This window comes from Canis lupus, chromosome 33 (assembly GCF_011100685.1).
Source record: "Canis lupus familiaris isolate Mischka breed German Shepherd chromosome 33, alternate assembly UU_Cfam_GSD_1.0, whole genome shotgun sequence".
Classification (NCBI taxonomy): Eukaryota; Metazoa; Chordata; class Mammalia; order Carnivora; family Canidae; genus Canis; species Canis lupus.
Window position 1 is genome coordinate 4,940,503 of NC_049254.1, and position 21,092 is coordinate 4,961,594.

At 36.0% G+C, this 21,092-nt stretch overlaps 1 protein-coding gene and 1 pseudogene across 20 annotated transcripts in view; one reads left to right on the forward strand and one right to left on the reverse strand.

The window, feature by feature from the left end:
• EPHA6 (EPH receptor A6) overlaps nucleotides 1-21,092 on the forward strand; it is an 872,069-nt gene that overhangs the window by 705,006 nt on the left and 145,971 nt on the right. For 17 of the 20 annotated variants that reach the window (XR_005383133.1, XM_038582514.1, XM_038582517.1 and 14 more), the window contains one exon: nucleotides 15,549-15,674. The exons of the other annotated variants lie outside the window; for them this stretch is intronic. Coding sequence is in view for 16 of the 17 variants with exons in the window: in XM_038582514.1 (XP_038438442.1) it covers nucleotides 15,549-15,674 (126 nt within the window). In the remaining variant the exon portion in view is untranslated. The remainder of the gene's footprint in view (nucleotides 1-15,548; nucleotides 15,675-21,092) is intronic. 20 annotated transcript variants of the gene reach the window in all.
• On the reverse strand, nucleotides 5,069-5,327 carry LOC106558149 (annotated as a pseudogene).

The following is a 21,092-nucleotide window of genomic DNA, read 5'->3' on the forward strand; positions in this document are numbered from 1 at the left end:
GCCATTTTTCTTTGATCTCTATCTGTCATTTACCCAGAAATCTATCTCCTCTTCCTTGTTTATTTCTTGACAAGCCTATTCCACTCTCCATTATTTATCTCTGCCAGCACTTCTTTTCTATAAATACAGTTTTGCTGGATTATACCTAAATCTATACTTAAGTACGAACTTTCTGGGACTCTCTCCAAACTAAGAGTTTGTGATTACAGTTAAGGAATGATACTGTCACTTGCTTTTTCCTTTCCTGAAAGGACTCCATCTTCTTAGGTCACTGCCATTCGGTGTTGTGAAAATGTGATGTGAAGAGCAAGTTTAAATGGAGCTTTCTAATGAGGCTGCACTCATTTATATTTTCCCAACCCTGTACCCAGATTACCCTAAAGTGATATGCACCCAATTAAAGAGCATTCAATTTGAGATCTATATGCCTTTGAGTATGAATGGGTAACTCTTGATGATTGAGTTTGATCCAGCTGCTCATTCAGCTGAAGTGAATTAAGTCTTTGAGGGCACCAGGGTGCCATTTAGGAAATTACCTCTGCCAGCGTACTGAATTTCCCTCACATGGGTGAGCAGCATTCTTCCAGGGAGTGGTTTCATCACCCCACTTCTGCACTGGCCCGACCTTATTGACGCGAAAGGGGGATTCAGATGACACAATATTTACCCACAGCTCAGACGATAAGCGCACACAATGTTTGGCTCCATTTAGGAGCACATGTGCCAGTATTTAAAGGGTAAATGAGAGCCGTTTTGTTTGGATTTTTTAAAAATAAATCAGACATAAACAAAAGCGCATCATTGTTCCCTAAACTCTGAAACTGTAAAATCTGGTGATAAATTCACCACCGTATAATTATTTGGCCCCTAAAAGTATCAATAAACAAGCATCTTTTTCTTTAACTATTAACACAACATGTACACAAAATGAGTCTATCTAAATAGCAATAAAATCGAGTGTAATACTTTGAAAGCAGGAAGTTTTTATTGTTTCATTTACAAATATAAATGTCTTTTTAATTTTAACTCAATCCAGTACTTCTCTTAGATAGTAATGCCAGACATTTATTGGTTCCTCTTTTGAAAACTAATACCCAGAGCATAAATTACTTTTTGTGGTGCAATAATTTGTTAAATAATGCTTTGAAAGTGGCTGGGTGCCCAAAGAGTCCATGCAGAAATAAAATGCACTCAAACTGCTTCCAAATGTTTTCCTCTCCAGATACATCATGTCAGAAATTGCCATTCCTCTCACACTGTCACTATGTCCGAGAAGCTATAATCACGCACCACCACTAGAATATCTTAGCAAACTACCCAAATTTACATCCAAGCCAATACTTAAAATGTAATAAAAAGCATGTATGTTAAGTGAACCCAGTAATCTAATAATACAAGAGTCTGAAATTGCTTTGGAATTGGCTCTGAAAAATACATTAATAGGGGTGTTTTCAACAGTGAACAACACCTGCTAGCTCTCTCTTTCTCATTTTTCTCTCTATTCAATCCATGAATCTCCTTCAGCAATCCTCATAGAAAAGGATGTACCTGGACCCTTAGTTTGAACTCAGCTCGATAGCCTGCCAAGGATAGCCTAATGGTAAGCAGTAGTGAAATGGCGGCCCAGCAAGGGGCTGGGGAGGGTTGTCAGTGGAGCTAATGATTTTAAGCAGTAGGAACATGCCCAGTTCATGTGACTTAAGAATGATAAAATCAGGCTTCTTTGAGCTGGCTTCTCTTTTTCTCCCATATTATCAGCAGTGAGTGTTAGATCAGATCTGGAAGTTAATATCATTCCCAGAGGCATCCCATTAAAAAATAGGAGTAGCCTCAGGGCACCTAGGTGGCTCAGTGGTTGAGCGCCTGCCTTTGGCTCAGGGAGTGATCCCAGGGTCCTGGCATGGAGTCTCATATCGGGCTTCCCGCAGGGAGCCTGCCCTTGGCCTATGCCTCTGCCCCAATCTGTGTCTCTCATGAATAAATAAATAGAATCTCAAAAAAAAAAAAAAAAAAAAAAAGGAATAGCCTCAATAAAAATTAAGAGATACATGAAACTGAACAAGGCCTCTTTTCAAGCCCATTTCACACTAACAATCATGTTTAGAGATAGATACCCAACACACTGTTATTAGTTTGCTTCAGGCTGTGGTCAAATTTGCTGGCTCATAGCCAGGAGAATTCAGCCTGCAAAGAACAAATGGTGAGTCACTGTCTCCTTCAGAGAATATCATCTCTAGTTCTATGTCATACTGTTCTCTTGTACTTGAACAGTCAAGATTGTTCTGCTCTTGAGATTTTCTCTCTTTGTCCCTTAAACACAGTAATGAGAGGGCATATAGAAACATATAGAAAACCCAAAATAAATGAAGTAGAGGGTAATGTATAGAGGCCGTGTGGCTGGCTGGCTGTGTCATTATCCATCTGTCTGTCTGAGAGTAAAGAACATCTGAGCCAGAGAGAATGGCTTTACAGGTCATGACATTTTTATGACTCATTTTGACTAACTCGTTAAGCCACTTGCATGGATTTTGTCCTTCCAGCCTTAGAAGTTGCTGTTAAAAACCATCCTTAGCATTGTCATGTGTCAAGGAGACATGCTTATGCTTCATACTTCGTGTGTTTAAACTACCTTCACAATTGGCCCCTCTACACAGCAACCAGGCCGAGTTCTGTTGGAAATACAAAAATGAGAAGCTCTTTGAGGAGCTCATTGTAAGCAATGTCACCACAGAAAAAATTGTACTACAAGGAAAAATGCCATAGTATATAACCAAAGAGGGAAAGGAGTCAAGAATATTAGGTAGGGAGGCCTTATGGGAGTGAATGCTTGGTGCCAGACATTTTTAAAAGCACCATATTGTAGGGGTGCCTGGGGAGCTTAGTCAGTTAAGCCTCCAACTTTGGGTTTCAGCTCAGATCATGATATCAGGGTCCTGGGATGGAGCCCTGCCCTGTGTCAGGCTCTGAACTCAGGGGGAGTCTGCTGAGGATTTTCCCTCCCTCTTTTTTCCCTCTGCCCCTCCCCATGCTCTCTCTCTCTCTCTCTCTCTCTCTCAAATAAATAAATCTTTTTTAAAAATTAAAATAAAAACACCATCTTGTATAATTGTCCTCATAACAGACTGTTTCCCACACATTACCAAAATGGGAAATGGGAAATGATGCTCAGGGATTTGAAATGAGTTGCATTAGAGGCACATCAAACTCTTGAGACTGAGTCCCACTGACTCGAGTACCTATGTTCTTTCCATGGCAGCTGTATAGCCCTCCTCCTGAGGGAGCACAGATGAGTGCAAGGTTATTCCAGCCATGAGAAAACAGAATGCCTATTAAAAGGGGTGGCACTTAAGCTGGACCTTTAGAATGCTGAGGCCAAGATGGGGGCATTCTGACTTGGTGCTGGAAGGAGTGAGCAATGCATTTAAATAACAATGAAAATTCTACTGCATTTGTAGTAAAAAGTCAAGAATTTTTGTAACGATTTTTTTAACAAAAAATATTTTAATGTCATCAACATGTGAACAGTAAAAATCAGGTTCCAAATATAAGATAGATATCGAATAATATACTTTCAGTTTAATAGAAAGCATGACAGTTACAATAATCATGCTTATCTCTTTGGTTAAGAGAGAAGTGGCCAGGGCTGTCATAGAGCTATGCATAGATTTAACAGTTCAAAAACCCCTTAGCCCTTTGAAAATATAAATGGGAACTATGTGGCAAATATTTCTCTAATGTGGTTTCAATCCATTAGTGATCATCATGCTTTTAAAATAACTGCAGTTATTTTGAACATGGAAAACTAGATTCAAGTAAGTCCTTTCTCAACAAGCTAGTGATAGTATGAATCTTTTATATTTAAAAATATAGTTTAAATTTGGAAAATTGGGTCGCCTGGATGGCTCAGTGGTTAAGCGTCTGCCTTTGGCTCAGGGCATGATCCCAGGGTCCTGAGATGGAGTCCCACATCAAGGTCCCTCCATGGAGCCTGCTTCTCCCTCTGCCTATGTTTCTGCTTCTCTGTGTGTCTCTCATAAATAAATAAATAAAATCTTAAAAAAAAAAAACTATCAGAAAGGGAGACAGAACATAAAGTCTCCTAACTCTGGGAAACGAACTAGGAGTGGTGGAAGGGGAGGAGGGCGGGGTGTGGGGGTGAGTGGGTGATGGGCACTGAGGGGGGACACTTGACGGGATGAGCACTGGGTGTTATTCTGTATGTTGGTAAATTGAACACCAATAAAAATTATTTTATTAAAAAAACCTTAAAATTAAAAATAAATAAATAAATTTGGAAAACTTAAGGTAAAGCATTTTTGTTTTTACAATTACTTTAAGAAATAATGGACACTATGCTACATAGATAGGTATACTGCCGTGCAATCAATTCCAGTTATTATTGTATTTTTATATCTGTTAGTCATCATCAGCACAAATTTTATGCTTTCAAAGAAATAGATCAAACCATCAAAATGGTTCATTTAATTTTCTTTTAAAGACAAAATAACCGGGCAGCTTGGGTGGCTCAGTGGTTTAGTGCTACCTTCGGCCCAGAGTGTGATCCTAGAGACCCGGGATTGAGTCCCACATCGGGCTCCCTGCATGGGGCCTGCTTCTCCCTCTGCCTGTTCTCTGCCTCTCTCTCTCTCTGGGTCTCTCATGAATAAATAAATAAAATATTTTTAAAATAAAAAAATAAAGACAAAATAACCAAACTTAAGGAAGAATTGATATCTCATTTTCAAATTACTGATACAAAATTACCAGAGAATATTTATATATTTTGCCCAACATCAGATAATGTACAAAAAGTTTCCAGGATAGATGATAGATGATTTCCTGTTTGATATCCAAGACTAAATAAATGCTTTTTAACTGAAAGCATTTACATTCCTGGCTCTCTACAGTAAACATTAGAAAACAAAATACAAAAAAAAAATAATAAGAAGAATGATCTATCATAAGCTTCTGAATAGCCTACTTAGTTACATAAAATATTTTGTCCCAATACTTTCTCAGATTCAAAAGATATTTACTGCCTAAGCATATGACAAACAGTCTTTTCCAATCATTCTATTTCCAAGGCAACATTGTGGGATCCCTTGGCTGCCATAAGTCGCATTTGTTGACTATAGAATTTCTCAATTTTCCTTGTATCTTGAGCTTGGTCTGTTCTATACACCAAACAAATGAAATCATTTGTTATTTAATATACAAACTCCCATTAGAATGTCTATATTTGAGAAGACACATGACTTCATAGGACTGACAAGGTAGAGTTTCTTGGCCAAGACACTGGTTTCCTCCTGAGTCTGGTACTGCAGCATCATGAGTCCATGATAGAACAGGAAGCGAGTCATGGCCTGGACTAGAGGCAGTGCAACCAGGCCCATGTACCTCCGAATCCACATTTATTCCTTGGGTTTGTATTCAGCAGTGGTGAGGTTGTAAACTTTTTAATGAGGAGTAACATGATCTGAACAAGAAGGACTCAGGAAGGTGTCCACCTCAGTGTTTACACTATGCATGTGGGGACAAGGAAGGAAATCCCACCCATTTACCTCAAGCACAAAGTGGCTACCTGGGAAGGTGGACACATCTTTGCCATGACAACTATCATCACAGTGCTATGCCAATCATACATTTATGGTATCAGAATTGATGTAAAGTCGTTAGGGTCTTGATTAGTTTTGTTCTCTATTGGCTACTCTCAATTATTTTCAAGACTTACTGTGTTCCTTGATTATTTTCAAGACCAAATTCTCAAAATTATAATTGCTAAACTAAATAGTCCTGCCATCTAATCCATACCATATAGATGCCAAATAAGTACCATTCTTTTTTTTCTTAAACTTTTTCTCTAGATTCCAGTTAGTTAGCATACAGTGTAATATTAATTTCAAGTGTACAGTGTAGTGATTCACCAGGTCCTTACAATACCCAGTACTCAACCCCAGTGCCCTTCTTAATCCATCACCTATTTTACCCGTCCCCCCATGCACTTCCCTGTGCTAACCATAATTTTGTTTTCTATACTTAAAAGTCTGTTTCTTGGTTTGCCTTCTTCTGAATCAGTACCATCCTAACCTTAAAAAGCTAAAAAAAAAAAAAAAAAAAAAAATCTTTGAAAGGAATTTAAATATCTCAACCTTAAGTAAGATATGTTTGGTATATTTTGATACATTTGTTTATAGATTAAAGATTACCAATGATGTTCGCATCAAAATCTGGATGTGAAACTAAATCCAGAACATTCTCTTTCATACTTGGTGCATGAGAGACAACAACGTGATATACCCGACAGCAGGATGTATGCTAGCAACCGACGGCTAGTCCCAACTGAAGGCCACCATGGAAAATCACAAAGGAGGCAAAGGCAGCCTGCCTCATGACCTCTTTACCAACTATACTAAAGATACAAACTTCCCTTTAATAATGTGACAGATACACCCATAGTTCATAAATATTAAATACATAACACACTTTGGTTGTGAAGCTAAATAGATCTAGCTCTCATATGCATTGATAACTGCTGCTTAACAGCTTCTTAGCTTACACCTTGGCACCTGAGGTGTAAAAGCATTTTTTTAAAAAAACATATAATTTCAAAGTCTGACCCCAGAAAGAAAAGCCTGAGAAGCAGTCTGCCAACCAAGGCCCTGTACAGTGACTCAGTCAGGAAGGCATACCTTTCAAGTTCAGGTCACCCCTTCACCATTTCCTAGATAAAAGAACTCTAGAATTAATTTTTTTTTAATTTTATATATTTTTTAGAATTTTACTTGTCCCTGGTTCCTAACTATTGGCTCTTCATAAGTATTAAAAGTGGAAAGTCATAAATCTCATTGAACTTTAATAATAATACACAGTTTGGGGGATACTTATACTATTAGAGTGTACATGGTTTTCAAATCTCTGACATCAAGAAAATTCAGTCTATTATATGTCCAGATAATGTCAAACTGCCTTTGAGCTATTCATATAAATATGATCTTAATTCAACTCAATAAATATTACATTGAGCTCCTACTATGTACAAGCTCTGGGATTGGACATATAGAGGAGAATAAGACATGCATGACTTGTCCCTGTTCTTAAGAGATCAAATCCTAATAAAGGAGACAAGCACATAAACCGGAAGTCACTTGATGGCAGCCCACAGGCTGAAGTCAGCTAAGAGCTGTATTTTATTTGATTTCCACAAGTGTTCCTTTTTTTTTTTTTTTAAGATTTTCTTTATTTATCCATGAGAAACTCAGAGAGAGAGACAGAGACATAGGGAGAGGGAGAAGCAGGCTCCCTGTGGGGAGTCCCATGCAGGACTTGATCCCTACTCTGAGCCAAAGGCAGATTGAGCCACCCAGGTGCCCCTACAAGTGTTCTTTAAAACACCTGAATTTGTTGCCCTTAGCCAGTTTTTATCCTTTGACTCAATGTCTTTCTCATCAATTTGATATAATAATTAATTGATAGTGCCTGAGGGGCCCTAAGGACATTTGCATTTGGTATTGCAAAATTGTAAACAAATAAATACTGTACCTACGATGGTGTTGTACCTTTATTCTAGTAGCTAAGATTATATAGAAGCACAGAGGAAAGACCAGTGAGTTCTCCGTGGGTATGTCAGGCATGTTTTGACAGGGACCAGGGGTGCAGAAGGGCCTTCCAAGAGATGGGAGATATCATGGAGGATGGAGACATGTAATGGTAGGTCAAGTTTAGGGAATTAAGGAAGATAATATTTATCCCCTATTTATTGAACATTTGCTGTTAGCCACTAATAGGCACTTCCCGTATGGTCTTCAGTAAACCAATAAAAGCAATATGTTTATTATCGGCTACATTTTTCAAATGAAGAAATCGAATAGCAGAGAAACTAGAAAACTTACCCATGATGGATGAATGAATGGTAGGATCAAAATTCTGGTCTCAATCCTAGGCATTTTCACTATTAAAACTGATGGATGTATTGGCATATTGCAGATTTAGTCAGAACACTTTTTTGGTAATTAAGACTCCACGTCCCACCACATACATAGGTAAGACCACTGAACATAATCCATATGTGGTAGAAACACAGGCTTAATTCAATATAACAAATGGAATAAAAATTATATAAATAGACTTTTAGAACTTAAAGGAAATTTAGAGAAGTTCTAGTGCAAGATTATCATTTTACAAATTCAGATGTTTAAAATATTTCTTTTTAAAAAGTCAAAGAATGTCTATTTTAAGTACAAATTAAAATGTATTTTTAATAAATGTCTTATTTTGAGCGGCTTCAAAATATCTTAATTCTCTTAGTTAATGCAGTAGTTTTTAAAAAATTGCAGCAACCAATAATTTTATCATACATATCCTATAAGTTTAAAAATAACTCAGGAAAGCTGAAATTTTCTTTTTAAAAGCACTGCAGAAATAACTCATAAAAATCTAGCCATGAAGCTGCCCTTTTTTGCTTCAATACTTTTATAGTGACCTATTGAACAACAACAAGATGAGAAATCTATAAAATTCATATTGCAGTGACCTGAAGGATTAAAAAAAGTAAAAAACAAAGCAGTAATGGTTGCATGATCTTTAATTGTATTTGGTGCTGAAATATCTTCATGGAGATTAGCTGTGTAGTTAGCTAAACAGGAAAATACTAATATAATTGTAGGCATATTTCCATTTATAATAATTTAGGAAATGGAAAAAATTCTGTAATTATAAGTTTGGCTTAGCTTAGTTAGAATCACTTCCTGTGGGAAAAAAATAAAAGAATCATTTCCTGAAAATAATAGTGTCCTATCAAAAATTGATTTCCTCTTTTTGTACTAGAAGTGTGTGTTATAGTGCCAAGTTAAAAAAAAATAGGTGCTTCAATAAATGTTTACCAAACAAATGAATAAGTCTATGAATGAGTTATTTATTAATGTAAATGGTTCTCCTTCACATGTTAAGCCTAATTGAAAATTAGCTCTCATCTAGTCATTAGAAGGTTACTGTTGACCTAGGAAGCAACTGAGCAACCTGAATACTTCCTTAGATCCTAACAAGATAATTGCCTAAGGAGCAATCTGTCGCTTTTCATTTGATCATGTTTTCAATCCACATATTCATATTGCCTTTATTGAAACCCTACTCTGTGCTGCGTCTGATCAAGTTAGAGCAGGGTAGGTTGGGGTCCCAGCCAGCCCACCTCATTCATCAAAATAAGGCAGGAATCTTTTCTCTGCTAAATTAGACATAACAGCTTAGTTTTTTTCCTAGACTGCATGTTATTAAATAAAGAGATCTAAATAAAGGTTTCTGTGGAATAAAAATGCATTCGTTTAATGCCTTGCATGAAAAGGACTCTTTTTACTGCTACTGGTCTTCCTTCAGTGGTGATGTAACTCAGAGTCTGAGAAAATTAGGAAGCATGTGTTCAAACAAGCAAGAGGCCTATGGTTTTCTTTTACTTCTCTCAGTGGAGGAGAGAAATGTGTAATCTATAAATCATGGTAACAGAAATAGAAGAGAGGCACACAGGAGAGAAAACGTGAGATGCACAAGGGGTGAAAGGAAACACACTGACAAAGGATAAGTGAAATTGATAGATGATAGATGATGATAGATAGATAGATAGATAGATAGATAGATAGATAGATAGATAGATAGACGGACATATATATAAATAGAGAAAGAGTAGAGAATCTTTGAAGGTTCTGAAGTGCGCATTCCTCAGGAAAAACAGCCCTTGACGTAGCATTTGCTTTAACAGACTATGTTATCACTAACTCTGAAGTTATTCACACTATAGCTCAGAGGTACCATCATTAATCTAAGCCACGAGTCACGGAGTAGCTGCTGTGTGCCAGTTCCAGAACTGAATACTGGATTCTTAAGGCTGAAGAAAGGATCTCGACTGCTCTGAATGCATTCATACTCAACTCTTAGCTCCCTGAAATTGTCACGCCCCTCTCAGTAAACATGTTTGAATCCCAACTCCATTCTATGAATATTAATTAATTTATGTTATATATATCTTCTGCTTTACTCTGATATGTTTTTTATATTTATTTTAAAAGCTCAAATATAAAAAGATTAAGATTAGAATTTTTTGAAAAAATATTCACTTTTATACTAATAGTATAAAGTATATCAATTTAGGATCTGATTACAAGTTTAGATTACTTTGGTACTTGATTTCAAATAATAATCATACCACACATGCACAATATACATAAAGCACTATATATTTAGGACTTTTTGTGCTCTTTTTATATCAGATTAGATCACCCTTGCATTTCACATTGAGGGAGAACTCATTTTAGGAGTAGAAAACACGGATTTCCCATTTTCTGTGTGTTCTGTGTGTTTGCCTGGACCTTTAATACCTATTCCCTAATGGGTATCCCAGGTTGAGAACCACTGTATAAGGTGCAGCTTGGATTCCAGGATCACTGCCTTGGGCCAGGTGAAATCAAGGCCCTGGCCTAAATGTTCAAGCTCAGGGAGGTAATTGTTTTACTTCATGAATGCTTTAGCATTTTTCTCACTGTTTTATTGTTTAAACAAGCATTCTACAAAATTCTCTGATCCCACACCTCAATGAAAATGTTTGAGCATCTTCCACAGGGAGTATTATGAGTATATTTTATTCATAATGTATTTGATACACATGTGTGCATGTATTTAAGTTTGCAATCCTAAACTGTCTTTAACTGAATCTAGATATTCTTTATCTACACATAGATCAGATTGGATATCTGCAAAAATAAAACCAGATGGAAATAATTTGAAGGAGCCACATCTCAAAATATTCATATTATAGGGATGATGCCTTTATGAAAATTTTCAGGCAAAATTAAATTATTGATATGTCATTTTCAAAGAAGGAATTTCTTCTATTAGGTTTTTGTCTGTGTATGTGGGCAGAGGCAGGTAGTTCTTCATTAGAAAAACTTCTTCAGTTTGCCTCAATTTCTCACCCAGAGGTTTTTCTTTTTAAAACAATATGACTGTTGGGGCATGTCAGGGGCTCAGTCGGTTAAGTGTCTGGCTCTTGATTTCAGCTCAGGTCATGATCTCAGAGTTGTGAGATTGCTCTGTACTGGGTGGAGCCTACTTAGGATTCCTTCTCTTCCCTGCCCGTCCCCTGCTCACTTTCTCTTAAAAGATAATTAGGACGATTTAATAATATCGTCTTGGGGATGCCTGGGTGGCTCAGCATCTACCTTTGGCTCAGGTTGTGAATTCCAGGGTCTTGAGATAGAGTCCCGCATCAAGCTCCCTGCATGAAGCCTGCTTCTCCCTCTGCCTGTGTCTCTGCCTTTCTCTGTGTCTCTCATGCATGAATAAAAAAAATATTTAAAATAATAATAATAACAATAATAGTAATATTGTCTTATATTTATGATTATTTACTTTTATTTAATCCTTACATACAGCCCCATTAGGTAGGGTCAGTTGTTATTTTCATTTTGTGTATGAAGAAATTAAGGCATGAAGAGTTCAAAGTCATAGTCCTCTTTTTACACAAATTCCTAATGATATCTATTTTCCAAAGGTAAAGTTATTTCAAAGAGGCTACTGCAAATCAAATTGAAAATGAGATTTTTGTCTCTGAGTTTAAGTGTTAAATATATTTTATTATAACGCTTTAAAAACTGGTTACTCTATAGGCCCGATTACTTTCAAAAATATAGGTAATCAGAATCCTCCTCCACTAATTCATCAAACCAGATGTCAAAATTCAGGTCATGTCAACTTTTGCTTTTTTTACATTGTGGTCAGTAGCAAACATGAATTTTTAGGATGTCCTCTCATACAGTGTTTCCCAGTGGTACTGCTAGCATTTGAGAGAAATTCTCCTTTGTGCAGGGAATATACCAGTTATTGCAATGCCTTTCACATACATCCTGACCCTCACTCACTAAAATAATGTCTTCCCCAGTCATCATTTGCAGAACTCCTTATGGGACATCGACAACCACCAAACTACTCAAGGATAGAAAAATCACCAACTCCTGTAGCCAGTGACTTAAGCTAATTCACCATTTGCAAGTAGTTAACAGTGCCTTTTGTTAGTCTGATAATCAAAAGTGTATGAATAAGGATCCCTGGATGGCTCAGTGGCGCCTGCCTTTGGCCCAGGGTATGATCCTGGAGTTCCGGGATCGAGTCCCACATCGGGCTCCCTGCATGGAGCCTGCTTCTCCCTCTGCCTGCGTTTCTGCCTGTCTCTCTCTCTCTCTCTCTCTGTCTCTCATGAATAAATAAATAAAATCTTTAAAAAAAAAGTGTGCGAAATTATATTTGAGTTAGGGTTGTGAGATTTCGTAAATAAAAATACAGGATGCCCGACTATCTGACAACTCTGTATTAGAGACAATATAATGCTAATATCCAATATGGTGTCTCTTTAACCCACTGACTGATAATCACTAACAAACTGGAAAGTCACTGATTAGAGGTTTAGAAAAGCATGCATGAAGTGACTCATCTTATATTTCAAACTTGTAATGAAAGAGAAGGATACTCTCATCAACAAAAAGCCTAATTTATACTGACAAATACTTAGTCTGCTGAACGCAACTAAAAACAAAATACTGATGGACATTTACATTTATCCCACTACAGATATTAGCTGTTGTTTGTTCTTTGGCTACAATGTAATTAATTAATAAGTTCTATACTTGCTTATTTATTTTGTCATTTTCTTACTTGCTTTCATTCCAGTACAGTGTAATGTTAGTCACTATAGTGATTCAGCACTTCCATACATCACCTGGGTGCTCATCACAAGTGCCTCCTTAATCCTCATCCCCTATCTCACCCATCCCCCCACCCACTTGCCCTCTGGTAACCCATCAGTTTGTTCACTTTAGTTAAGAGTCTATTTCTTGGTTTGTGTGTGTCTCTCTTTTATTTTGTTACAATTACTGATTAAAAAAAGAAGAAGAAACATCAAGAGCCAGCAAGTTAAACAATACAGCAACCAGACTAAAATTATTTGATATCAAATCCCAAAAGTTTCCTGAACTTAATTCCTTGTAGATTATGAGATAAGAGAATTATAACAAAGAATAAATTCACCTTCATTATTGAGTTGTGAAAACAGAGCTATAGTGTTTTATGCAATCTCTACTGACATGACTGACCCAAAGGAGAAACATGATAAGACATTATTAGCATATAATATGATATTTCAACTGAATATGTATTCATGTACACCAGCTTTTCTGTTTGTTTGTTTCATATATATATATATAAAAAAAAATGACAGTTCCTTAAGGAAGAGATGCCACAATAAATGAAAGGCCTTTTAACCCACAATAAAGAAACATAACAAAGCCATTATGAATGATGCAGCAAGTTTAGGAAAATGAAAGCTGTTATTAAATGTGACAGGCTGTCATAACAAGAAAAATAGTAATCAGTGTAATCAGAGCAATAAAATAATATTTGTATTTTGTTTCTTTCAAGGAGTTGAAATAATGGACATCTTTTCTAAGTTAACAGTTTCAAGTAATATGGCAAAAATAGCAAAAACAAAAATAAAAACCTCTAAATGTGAAGCATATTAACATTAAAGTCCCTTCTAAATGCTTTTGTTTTTCTTCAAATTTCCTTTAAGATAATTATCTTCATATTCCTTTTTTCTTTCCTGTGCATGATTATGTTATTCTTTTTCTTTACAATCTAGTAGTCTTGAACCAAGCTTCCTGTCACTTGGCTCCCATAAATTCATAATCAGCTACAATTGGAATATTTCTGTTTTTCACAGCCTGTAATAAAAATCTAAATTTCTTATAATTAATTACTTTCTCTGAAGTAAAATCACCATTTCTTTTGTAACTTTAAGAATGCAGTATAAATATATAATTATCTCTACCCAGTATTCAGTGATGCTCCTCAGACAACACTGAAACACTGCAGCATGGGACATGTGTACCTGGGGGTGTATTTGTGCACAATGTTAGATACCCCCCCCCCCCCCGTAATAGAAATTAGATTCACTGTTCAGCAGAAGTTACCTCAGAACACTTTCTGGCCCACTACTTGGCCCTTTAGCCATATCTTCTAATGTTTAAGGGACTCAAACCCTGCTGGACCTTTTTACTAAAGCCTCATAGAATTAACAGCAAAACGAGTTTATTTACAGTATATGACTCTTTCTATCCTTTCTTTAATCCAATGTTCAAGGAATTGGCCTCACCCGTTAAAACATCTCTGAAAATCTAAGAAATGCTGTTTTTTCTTTAGTAACAACTGTCTCCATAGAAGCAAGTTGTATGCAGTATGGTATACGAGGTCCCTTTAATCCTGGTCAGAGTCCAAAGAGGCTTTAAATTTTAATGTATTTTAGGTAGAAAATTTGTGTCAAGGAACAGAATGAAGTCTATTCACAAATTCATGACTTGCTAAAACAGAGTGTGGGAGGATTGATCCCAAATCTCTTTATCTGGAAACTGCTGGGCCTGGTTGGGGTTTCAGAGGCCCCGAATGATCTGCATTCGTTACCACCATCAGTGGTACTTTGCTTGTAGGGTATGATTGTGATTAAACGTAGATACACCATATCAATTACCAGTGCTTACCAGTACTGAGAGTACATGGATATGAAATTTTCTTCTGAATGACTTCAGTGTCTTGCAGGTCATCGAGGCACCACACTGCAATGCCATTATTCCAAACTGCAGGGTTTCTAATGCATATTCAGAGAATAGCAATCTCCCACACGGGAAGTAGCTCATTATTTATTTTTAATCTGTAGTGGAAAGATTTTGTCCCTGGAGTCTGCCAGCTAAGCGACATCACTTCCCCTTTGCACGCCTCCATTTGCAAGTCTGTGAAATGAAGATCTTTTGACGGGATGATCGCCGATGTCCTTTCCAGCTCTGATGTTCCTTTTATTCTACAATCCATGTAGAATCTTATGGATAAACTTCCAAGTAGTTTACTTTTGGTGGTTTTGCTTCCTAATCGTCTTCTCTAAAGTGAAAAAGCATGTGGTTCTACCTTTGCAAACTCTCACGTCTTCTCCCGAAGAGAAAAGGATAACAAATTAAGAGTCATACATATTGATGTCCTTGCCACTATTTCAGAAACATGTGTAATTGCTTTACGGTATAAAAGTTATCCTCGTTTTAAGCACCACTACTGACATACCTAAAGCAAAGCACCGTTCCTTCCGGTGCAGCTTAGATGTCAGGTCCCGCTGTGGCTGTCTTCTGCGTGTCTGTAACTCATGCGGATGTGGACTCCGCAAATAGACAACCTCAATGACTTATTTATATCCACTTTGTCAAATGGAGGTTTAGAAATTTTATCTTAGCATTCTAATGCTTTTAAAATCGTTTTTGATTGTGACTAGTTAAGAGTAGCTTTCTTTTCAAAAGCTAGATTGATTTTTTTAAGATTTATGAATAAAATACATTTTATTCCCTTTAATTTTATAGCTTCTTTTAAGGTTTGATGTGTGTATTAATTATTAGGGTTTTTTTTTCCCAGTTAAATGATCAACAACTTTTCCACAAAGAAGATTTTGATTAATGTCCGTTTTTATCTCTTAAAAGGATCCTTCCCGGCCATTGGGGTGGAGGCGTTTTGTCCCAGCTTCCTGAGGGCAGGGTTTTTAAATAGCATCCAGGCCCCGCATCCAGTGCCAGGGGGAGGATCTCTGCCCCCCAGGATTCCTGCTGGTAGGTATTTCAGGTGAAGTTTTCCACCACCTTATACAGCAATTAGGAATGTGTTTGCAAAGGAGAGATGCACAAGACAAAAATAAATATTTCTGAAATATATTGTTGAAAGGAAATGCAAGTGACGTTTCTCTAATGCAGGGACCACATTTATGATATCTAATGCTGCGGAAGTAGTAAAAGGAAGTAGAAGAAGGATCTGTAACCTGATCACCCAATTAGCATAATGCTGCTGCTTCTTCTAGAATAATTTTTACATAAATAAGAACAAGAGCTTTAAATCCCAAATTTCATAACTCAAGAATAAAAATAAAGATAAATTTGAGCTACTTTGCCACTTGGAGTTGGCTACCAGAGAGAATAAAAAACAGCGTTATTAACAGAAAGAGTAATTCCATATTTGGACAAGTTTATAGAGATTTAATTAAAATTTCATTTCACTAGAGAGAATTGATTGGAAGAAATGCCAAAAAATAGCAAATTTGGAAGAACCTTTTGAAAAAGAAAAGTAATACATTCATTGTTTCCCCTAAAAATATCAATCTGACCAAAGCTGTATTTTATTAATGAGAGAAACAAAAGTTAGGAGCTTGAGCATTTTAAAGTGCACTTTCAAAGTTTAGTAAATCAGTTTCTGAATTATCCATGTTATGGTATTATTTCAGTCACAAATCGCTTTTTCCCTCTTATTCTCTAAGATATCCAGCTGCCTTCTTCCATTGTATGAAGGATACAAACCCACTTTATATTTTATCTGTGTTTTAACAAAATAGAATTAGGATATTGATTCTTGGAGTTTTATTTATCATGATTCTTGTGTTTTTTTATCATAAGCAATAATTATGCCACAAATTATAGTAATGACAGCAATGTATTCAAGAGGGTCTGGCCAGCCAACCAATACTGGGAACGTTTGAAGATACTAGGAAAGCCAATTAAAACAAAATTCCAATGTGCACGTTTCTTACTTTTCTTGACAGAATTATACCAACAAAGCCTAAGATTATTATGCTTATATATTTCTGTTGCTTTTCAATTACCCTTGCCTATTTAATTAAAACATACAAAATAACAAACCATAAATAGGCTTTGCTGTCATTTGGTTTTATCATTGGGGAAGTCCTGATTGATAACAGTTGGAGGCTTTGTGGCCAACAATGCCACTGATTGAGTAAGAACCAAAATCATGTGAATTAAAAATTAGCAATTTTCATTCTAATGAGTGCCACTTTTTTTCCTCTTTAGAAACAAAACTAGTTCAATTGCACAGAACTGTTGTCATTGTTGGTGGTGATTGTGGTGTTGTTGCAAAAGACTAGAAATAAAAATCTATATAAGCTAAGCTCTCAGTTACCTGCAAATATAAAAAGACAGTTTTCACATATGTTATTAACATCTCAGTGATTGCAATTGAGGAATGGGTGATTTGTAGTTTAATGGCTTAATCCTTAACTCTGGATGACAGATCTTGGTGGATTTAGGTATGTTTGGCAGAAATGACATTGCAGAGTTCAGGAGTGACTTGAATTATTCAGCATCACCAGTAAAAAATAAATAAGTAGCCCTTGTCACTTAGCCACTGAGAATGATAGAAGAAAGGTGATGTTTCTATAACACATACACAGAAACAACTTTCTAGAGAGAGATCTAAAAGAACACTCTAGCACTCCATTCTTCTCGGCTTTAAGCCAAATTTGCCTCCAGCTTTCATAGGAGAGAAAACTCAGTTCAGTTTTCATGACTTACATACAAATCAGGTGTAACAAAATTGCTTCATAAAAAATTTATAGATCTAAACTCGTTCCTGTTCCCTCAAACTGAAATTAACTCAACTCACTTTTCCTGGCTTATATCACTTTGATAAGTGATCCCTGTACACTTCCTCTGGCACTTTTCAGTAATGACTGCTACAATTTCAAAGGTAATTTTTATCCTCTTCCATTCATCGACAGTTTATTTCCCAAGAATTTCCTTTATAATTTTGTGTAAAGAGAAATGAAGCAGTAATCATGATAAGTGTTTATTCTTTCCTATTTTTAAAAAGCATTTCTTTGCCATCTAATAGATGAACTCATAACCCTTCAGGTCGAGGACATCATCGAGAAAGCAATTCCTCCCTTGACCTGTACCATGGTATTTTAAACGGTTAGCCAAAGGCTGATGGCCACCGGGCAGCAATTAATTTGCTTTCTCCCAATTGATTATATTTCACCATACGTCGAGGGTCTCAAAAGATATTAGCTATGTCATTCAAAGAATCACAAAACTTTTTCTGATGATGGTGCTAATTTAGTTCCCGGTTACTTATCTTAATCAAATTTAAATGAGATATGCGATGCTGTCTTGTGTAAAATAGCTTCTTCGCATTCATGTCACACTGCTCTCAAAGAGCAATGTTTTTATAGTCGTTATTTTTACACTGACTGCAATAATGAATCATTGACTCATGAGACCCAGGAAGAAGATAAGCCTGAAGTAGGTATTTATGTAACTGTTGTCAATTGTTTAGACTATTTATATGACCTTTCTCATTTCTAGAAAGCTCATAAGAAAGAGTTATTATTCTTAGTTTCAAATAGAGAAGAACAACAGAAAGTAATTGGCTGAAAACTGAATAGCAAGTACAGTCATATATTTAATGCAATGCCTTTCATAGAGTAGCTACCCAATCAAGTAAGAAAAGTCACAGGAAAGAGGAGAGGAAAGAAGATAGGAGAAGAGGGAAGCTGAAAGAGGTGAAGCTGGAATGACACAACTGCTATTATATTTTTAAATCAAAGTCTTCCCTGCTGTACTCTTTCCTATTAAAATCAAATTCTACCTCCCTGAAAAGAATTGATGTCCTTCTTCGAAATGTGTAATCAGACATATATTCTAAAATGATAATACGTTGCCCTCTTTGCTCCATCTAGTTATTTCTTTGATTTAATTCTGTAGCCAAACAGTATCTGAACGTGGGAAAGAACATTTTTATATGCCACAGCGTACTGATTACGCATAGGGCCTTAGACTCACAGCTTACCTTATGACAGACTCTGCCTCTACCCAAACCCTTTATGTTTTTGGCCATTTTATTTCACATACCATGTACAAATAAAATCAGCATAATAAAGTCACTGAGAGATAAAATTATGCAGTTATAGTGATGAGGTACTATATGGAAGATTCCTGATTCGGTCTTTTCTCTCACTGAACAGCAATAGCTATCTGACATCATGTAGTATCTTAAATTTATACTAAGATCCAAACATTACAATGTGTCTTAAAAACTAGACTTATTAGTAAAATATAAAGGCATGGTCATTACCTAATGATCACTCAGAAAATAGTGTCCTTAGATGGTATGATTAGATCAACAAATTCTAGGCTGCCTTTTTCTAGCAGTTTTCTGTCCGTTGTAGATGTATTTTTCACTAAGGAAGTAAATATAAGTCATATGTGATGATTATTTTATATGTGTGTATATATATATATATACACACATATATATATGTGTGTGTATATATATATAATATATATACACATGCAAACTCAAACATATACTTCAAACTAACACAATTTGTCAATTACCATCCAAGTCTGTGAAAGAGAAAACAGAGGAACAGGCAGCAGTGGGATTTAGAAACAGATAAATTCTGAAAGTAATCAATGTCCAAGATTTCCCTGATACTTCCTTTGTGGTTAATCATGGAAGCTCTTTAGCTGTTGAGGGACTATTCTTCTGAAACACCATCACAGTTTGTCTGCCTGTGCTTTAGATACAATGCTATATATAAAATACCTCTTTTGACATTTTTACCTGAGCTTCTCTCTATTGCATTCCATGTGTTAGGGTCAAAGGAAATGGCAAAAATGGAGTGAATCAATCCCATGAGACTCCCTGTCTGCTTACACTGAATCAGATAACAAGAGAAATGTGAACACATGGGGACTTGAAGACCAGAGCAATCATTAAATATATAATTAATAATAATATTTACTTTTATTTAATTTTTTACCATTTGAAAAAAATTTGGATGAGCTTTATACTCAAATAGCCAGACTTCTTCATATCTATATATAAGCATCCCGTGACTAGCCAAGTCAGGGAGTGAATTCACAATCCAGTTTTCTATAGGCTGATAACAGATCCAACTAGACCATCTCTATAGCAAAGGACTTACTGAGCTGAGCCAATATTAAAATGTCTTCAAAGTCCATTAGCCATGATTATCAGTATTTTCCTTTCTATATTTCATGTGAAATCCTATCTGATATGGAGTCAGGACAAATATTACGTGCATTATTATTCAGGCAAAACTTTTTCTTATTCATAAGGCATATAGTTTAGATGGGAGAAATAAGGAATGATAAAGTAAGGTTGAAGCTGCAGAGAATCTCAGACCTAAGAATATAATCTTATCAGATTTTGATGCATACAGAGGACTACAGAAAAGCAGTAGCCCAAATATATTAGACTAAGTGGCAGACTTTGAAGGAATATATGATAAGTTAAGTAAAATTGGCATTAACTCAGTATGCCAAGGGAACTCAACAGTGGAAAAGTATATAACTTTTAAATACAATCAAACTGCGGTTCAGAAAAATCAAAGTAAACCATTTCATTTTTTATGTGTTTAGGCATTCTAAAAAAGGTCAGTAACTTTGCTTGAGATCTATAATTTGACATTTCAAAATTAATCATTTCGACAAAATAATATCTATAGTTTGGCTTTAGTTCTGAGGATGGTTATCCTTTTGTATGTAGTATATACGACAGTTGGCCTTATTTTATCTTTAACAATATACTGTTGCAATCAACATACATAAAGTTTAAGAGATGGTGGTTTACTTTTTAAGTAAGAGATCCTCAAGAGGAAAAATGCTCTTTAATTGAAGGATTTCTATTTTATACATTTCTGCAGTTGAGAATGTTGCCAATTACCCCAAACAAGTTGTGTGTTAATGAGTGTTTGTAAGTGTAGTTACTTAAACCAAAAGCTAATTTTAAAAGATATAGGGAAAACTGGATTAAATGTGCAAAATAAAATCCTGAATAAATATTCACAATGTGAACTATGGCAAAAAAAAAAAAAAAAAGTAAAAACCTTCATTTGGACTCCTCACTCCTGGTTTTTGTATTCCTTACCATTTGTGTGATCCCAAATAGGACCCAATAGGCCCTAATCAATACTCATTTGTACAGTTCTCCCTAGAGAACTCTCCTCCTTGAAAGTCTGTGCATCTGCAGGCTTCAGAAGGAAACTCTGCAGAACTGCAACTATTACAAAAGACTAGAATGGAGAATCTGGGGCAGGAGTGGGAAGATGACCAATATTATTCTATTTCAAGACTGAGGAGTGGCATAGAGAAGAGAGGGTGGCTGATAAAACAGCAAAGAGACCACACCCAACCAACAGAAGCACAAGGAAGGTGACA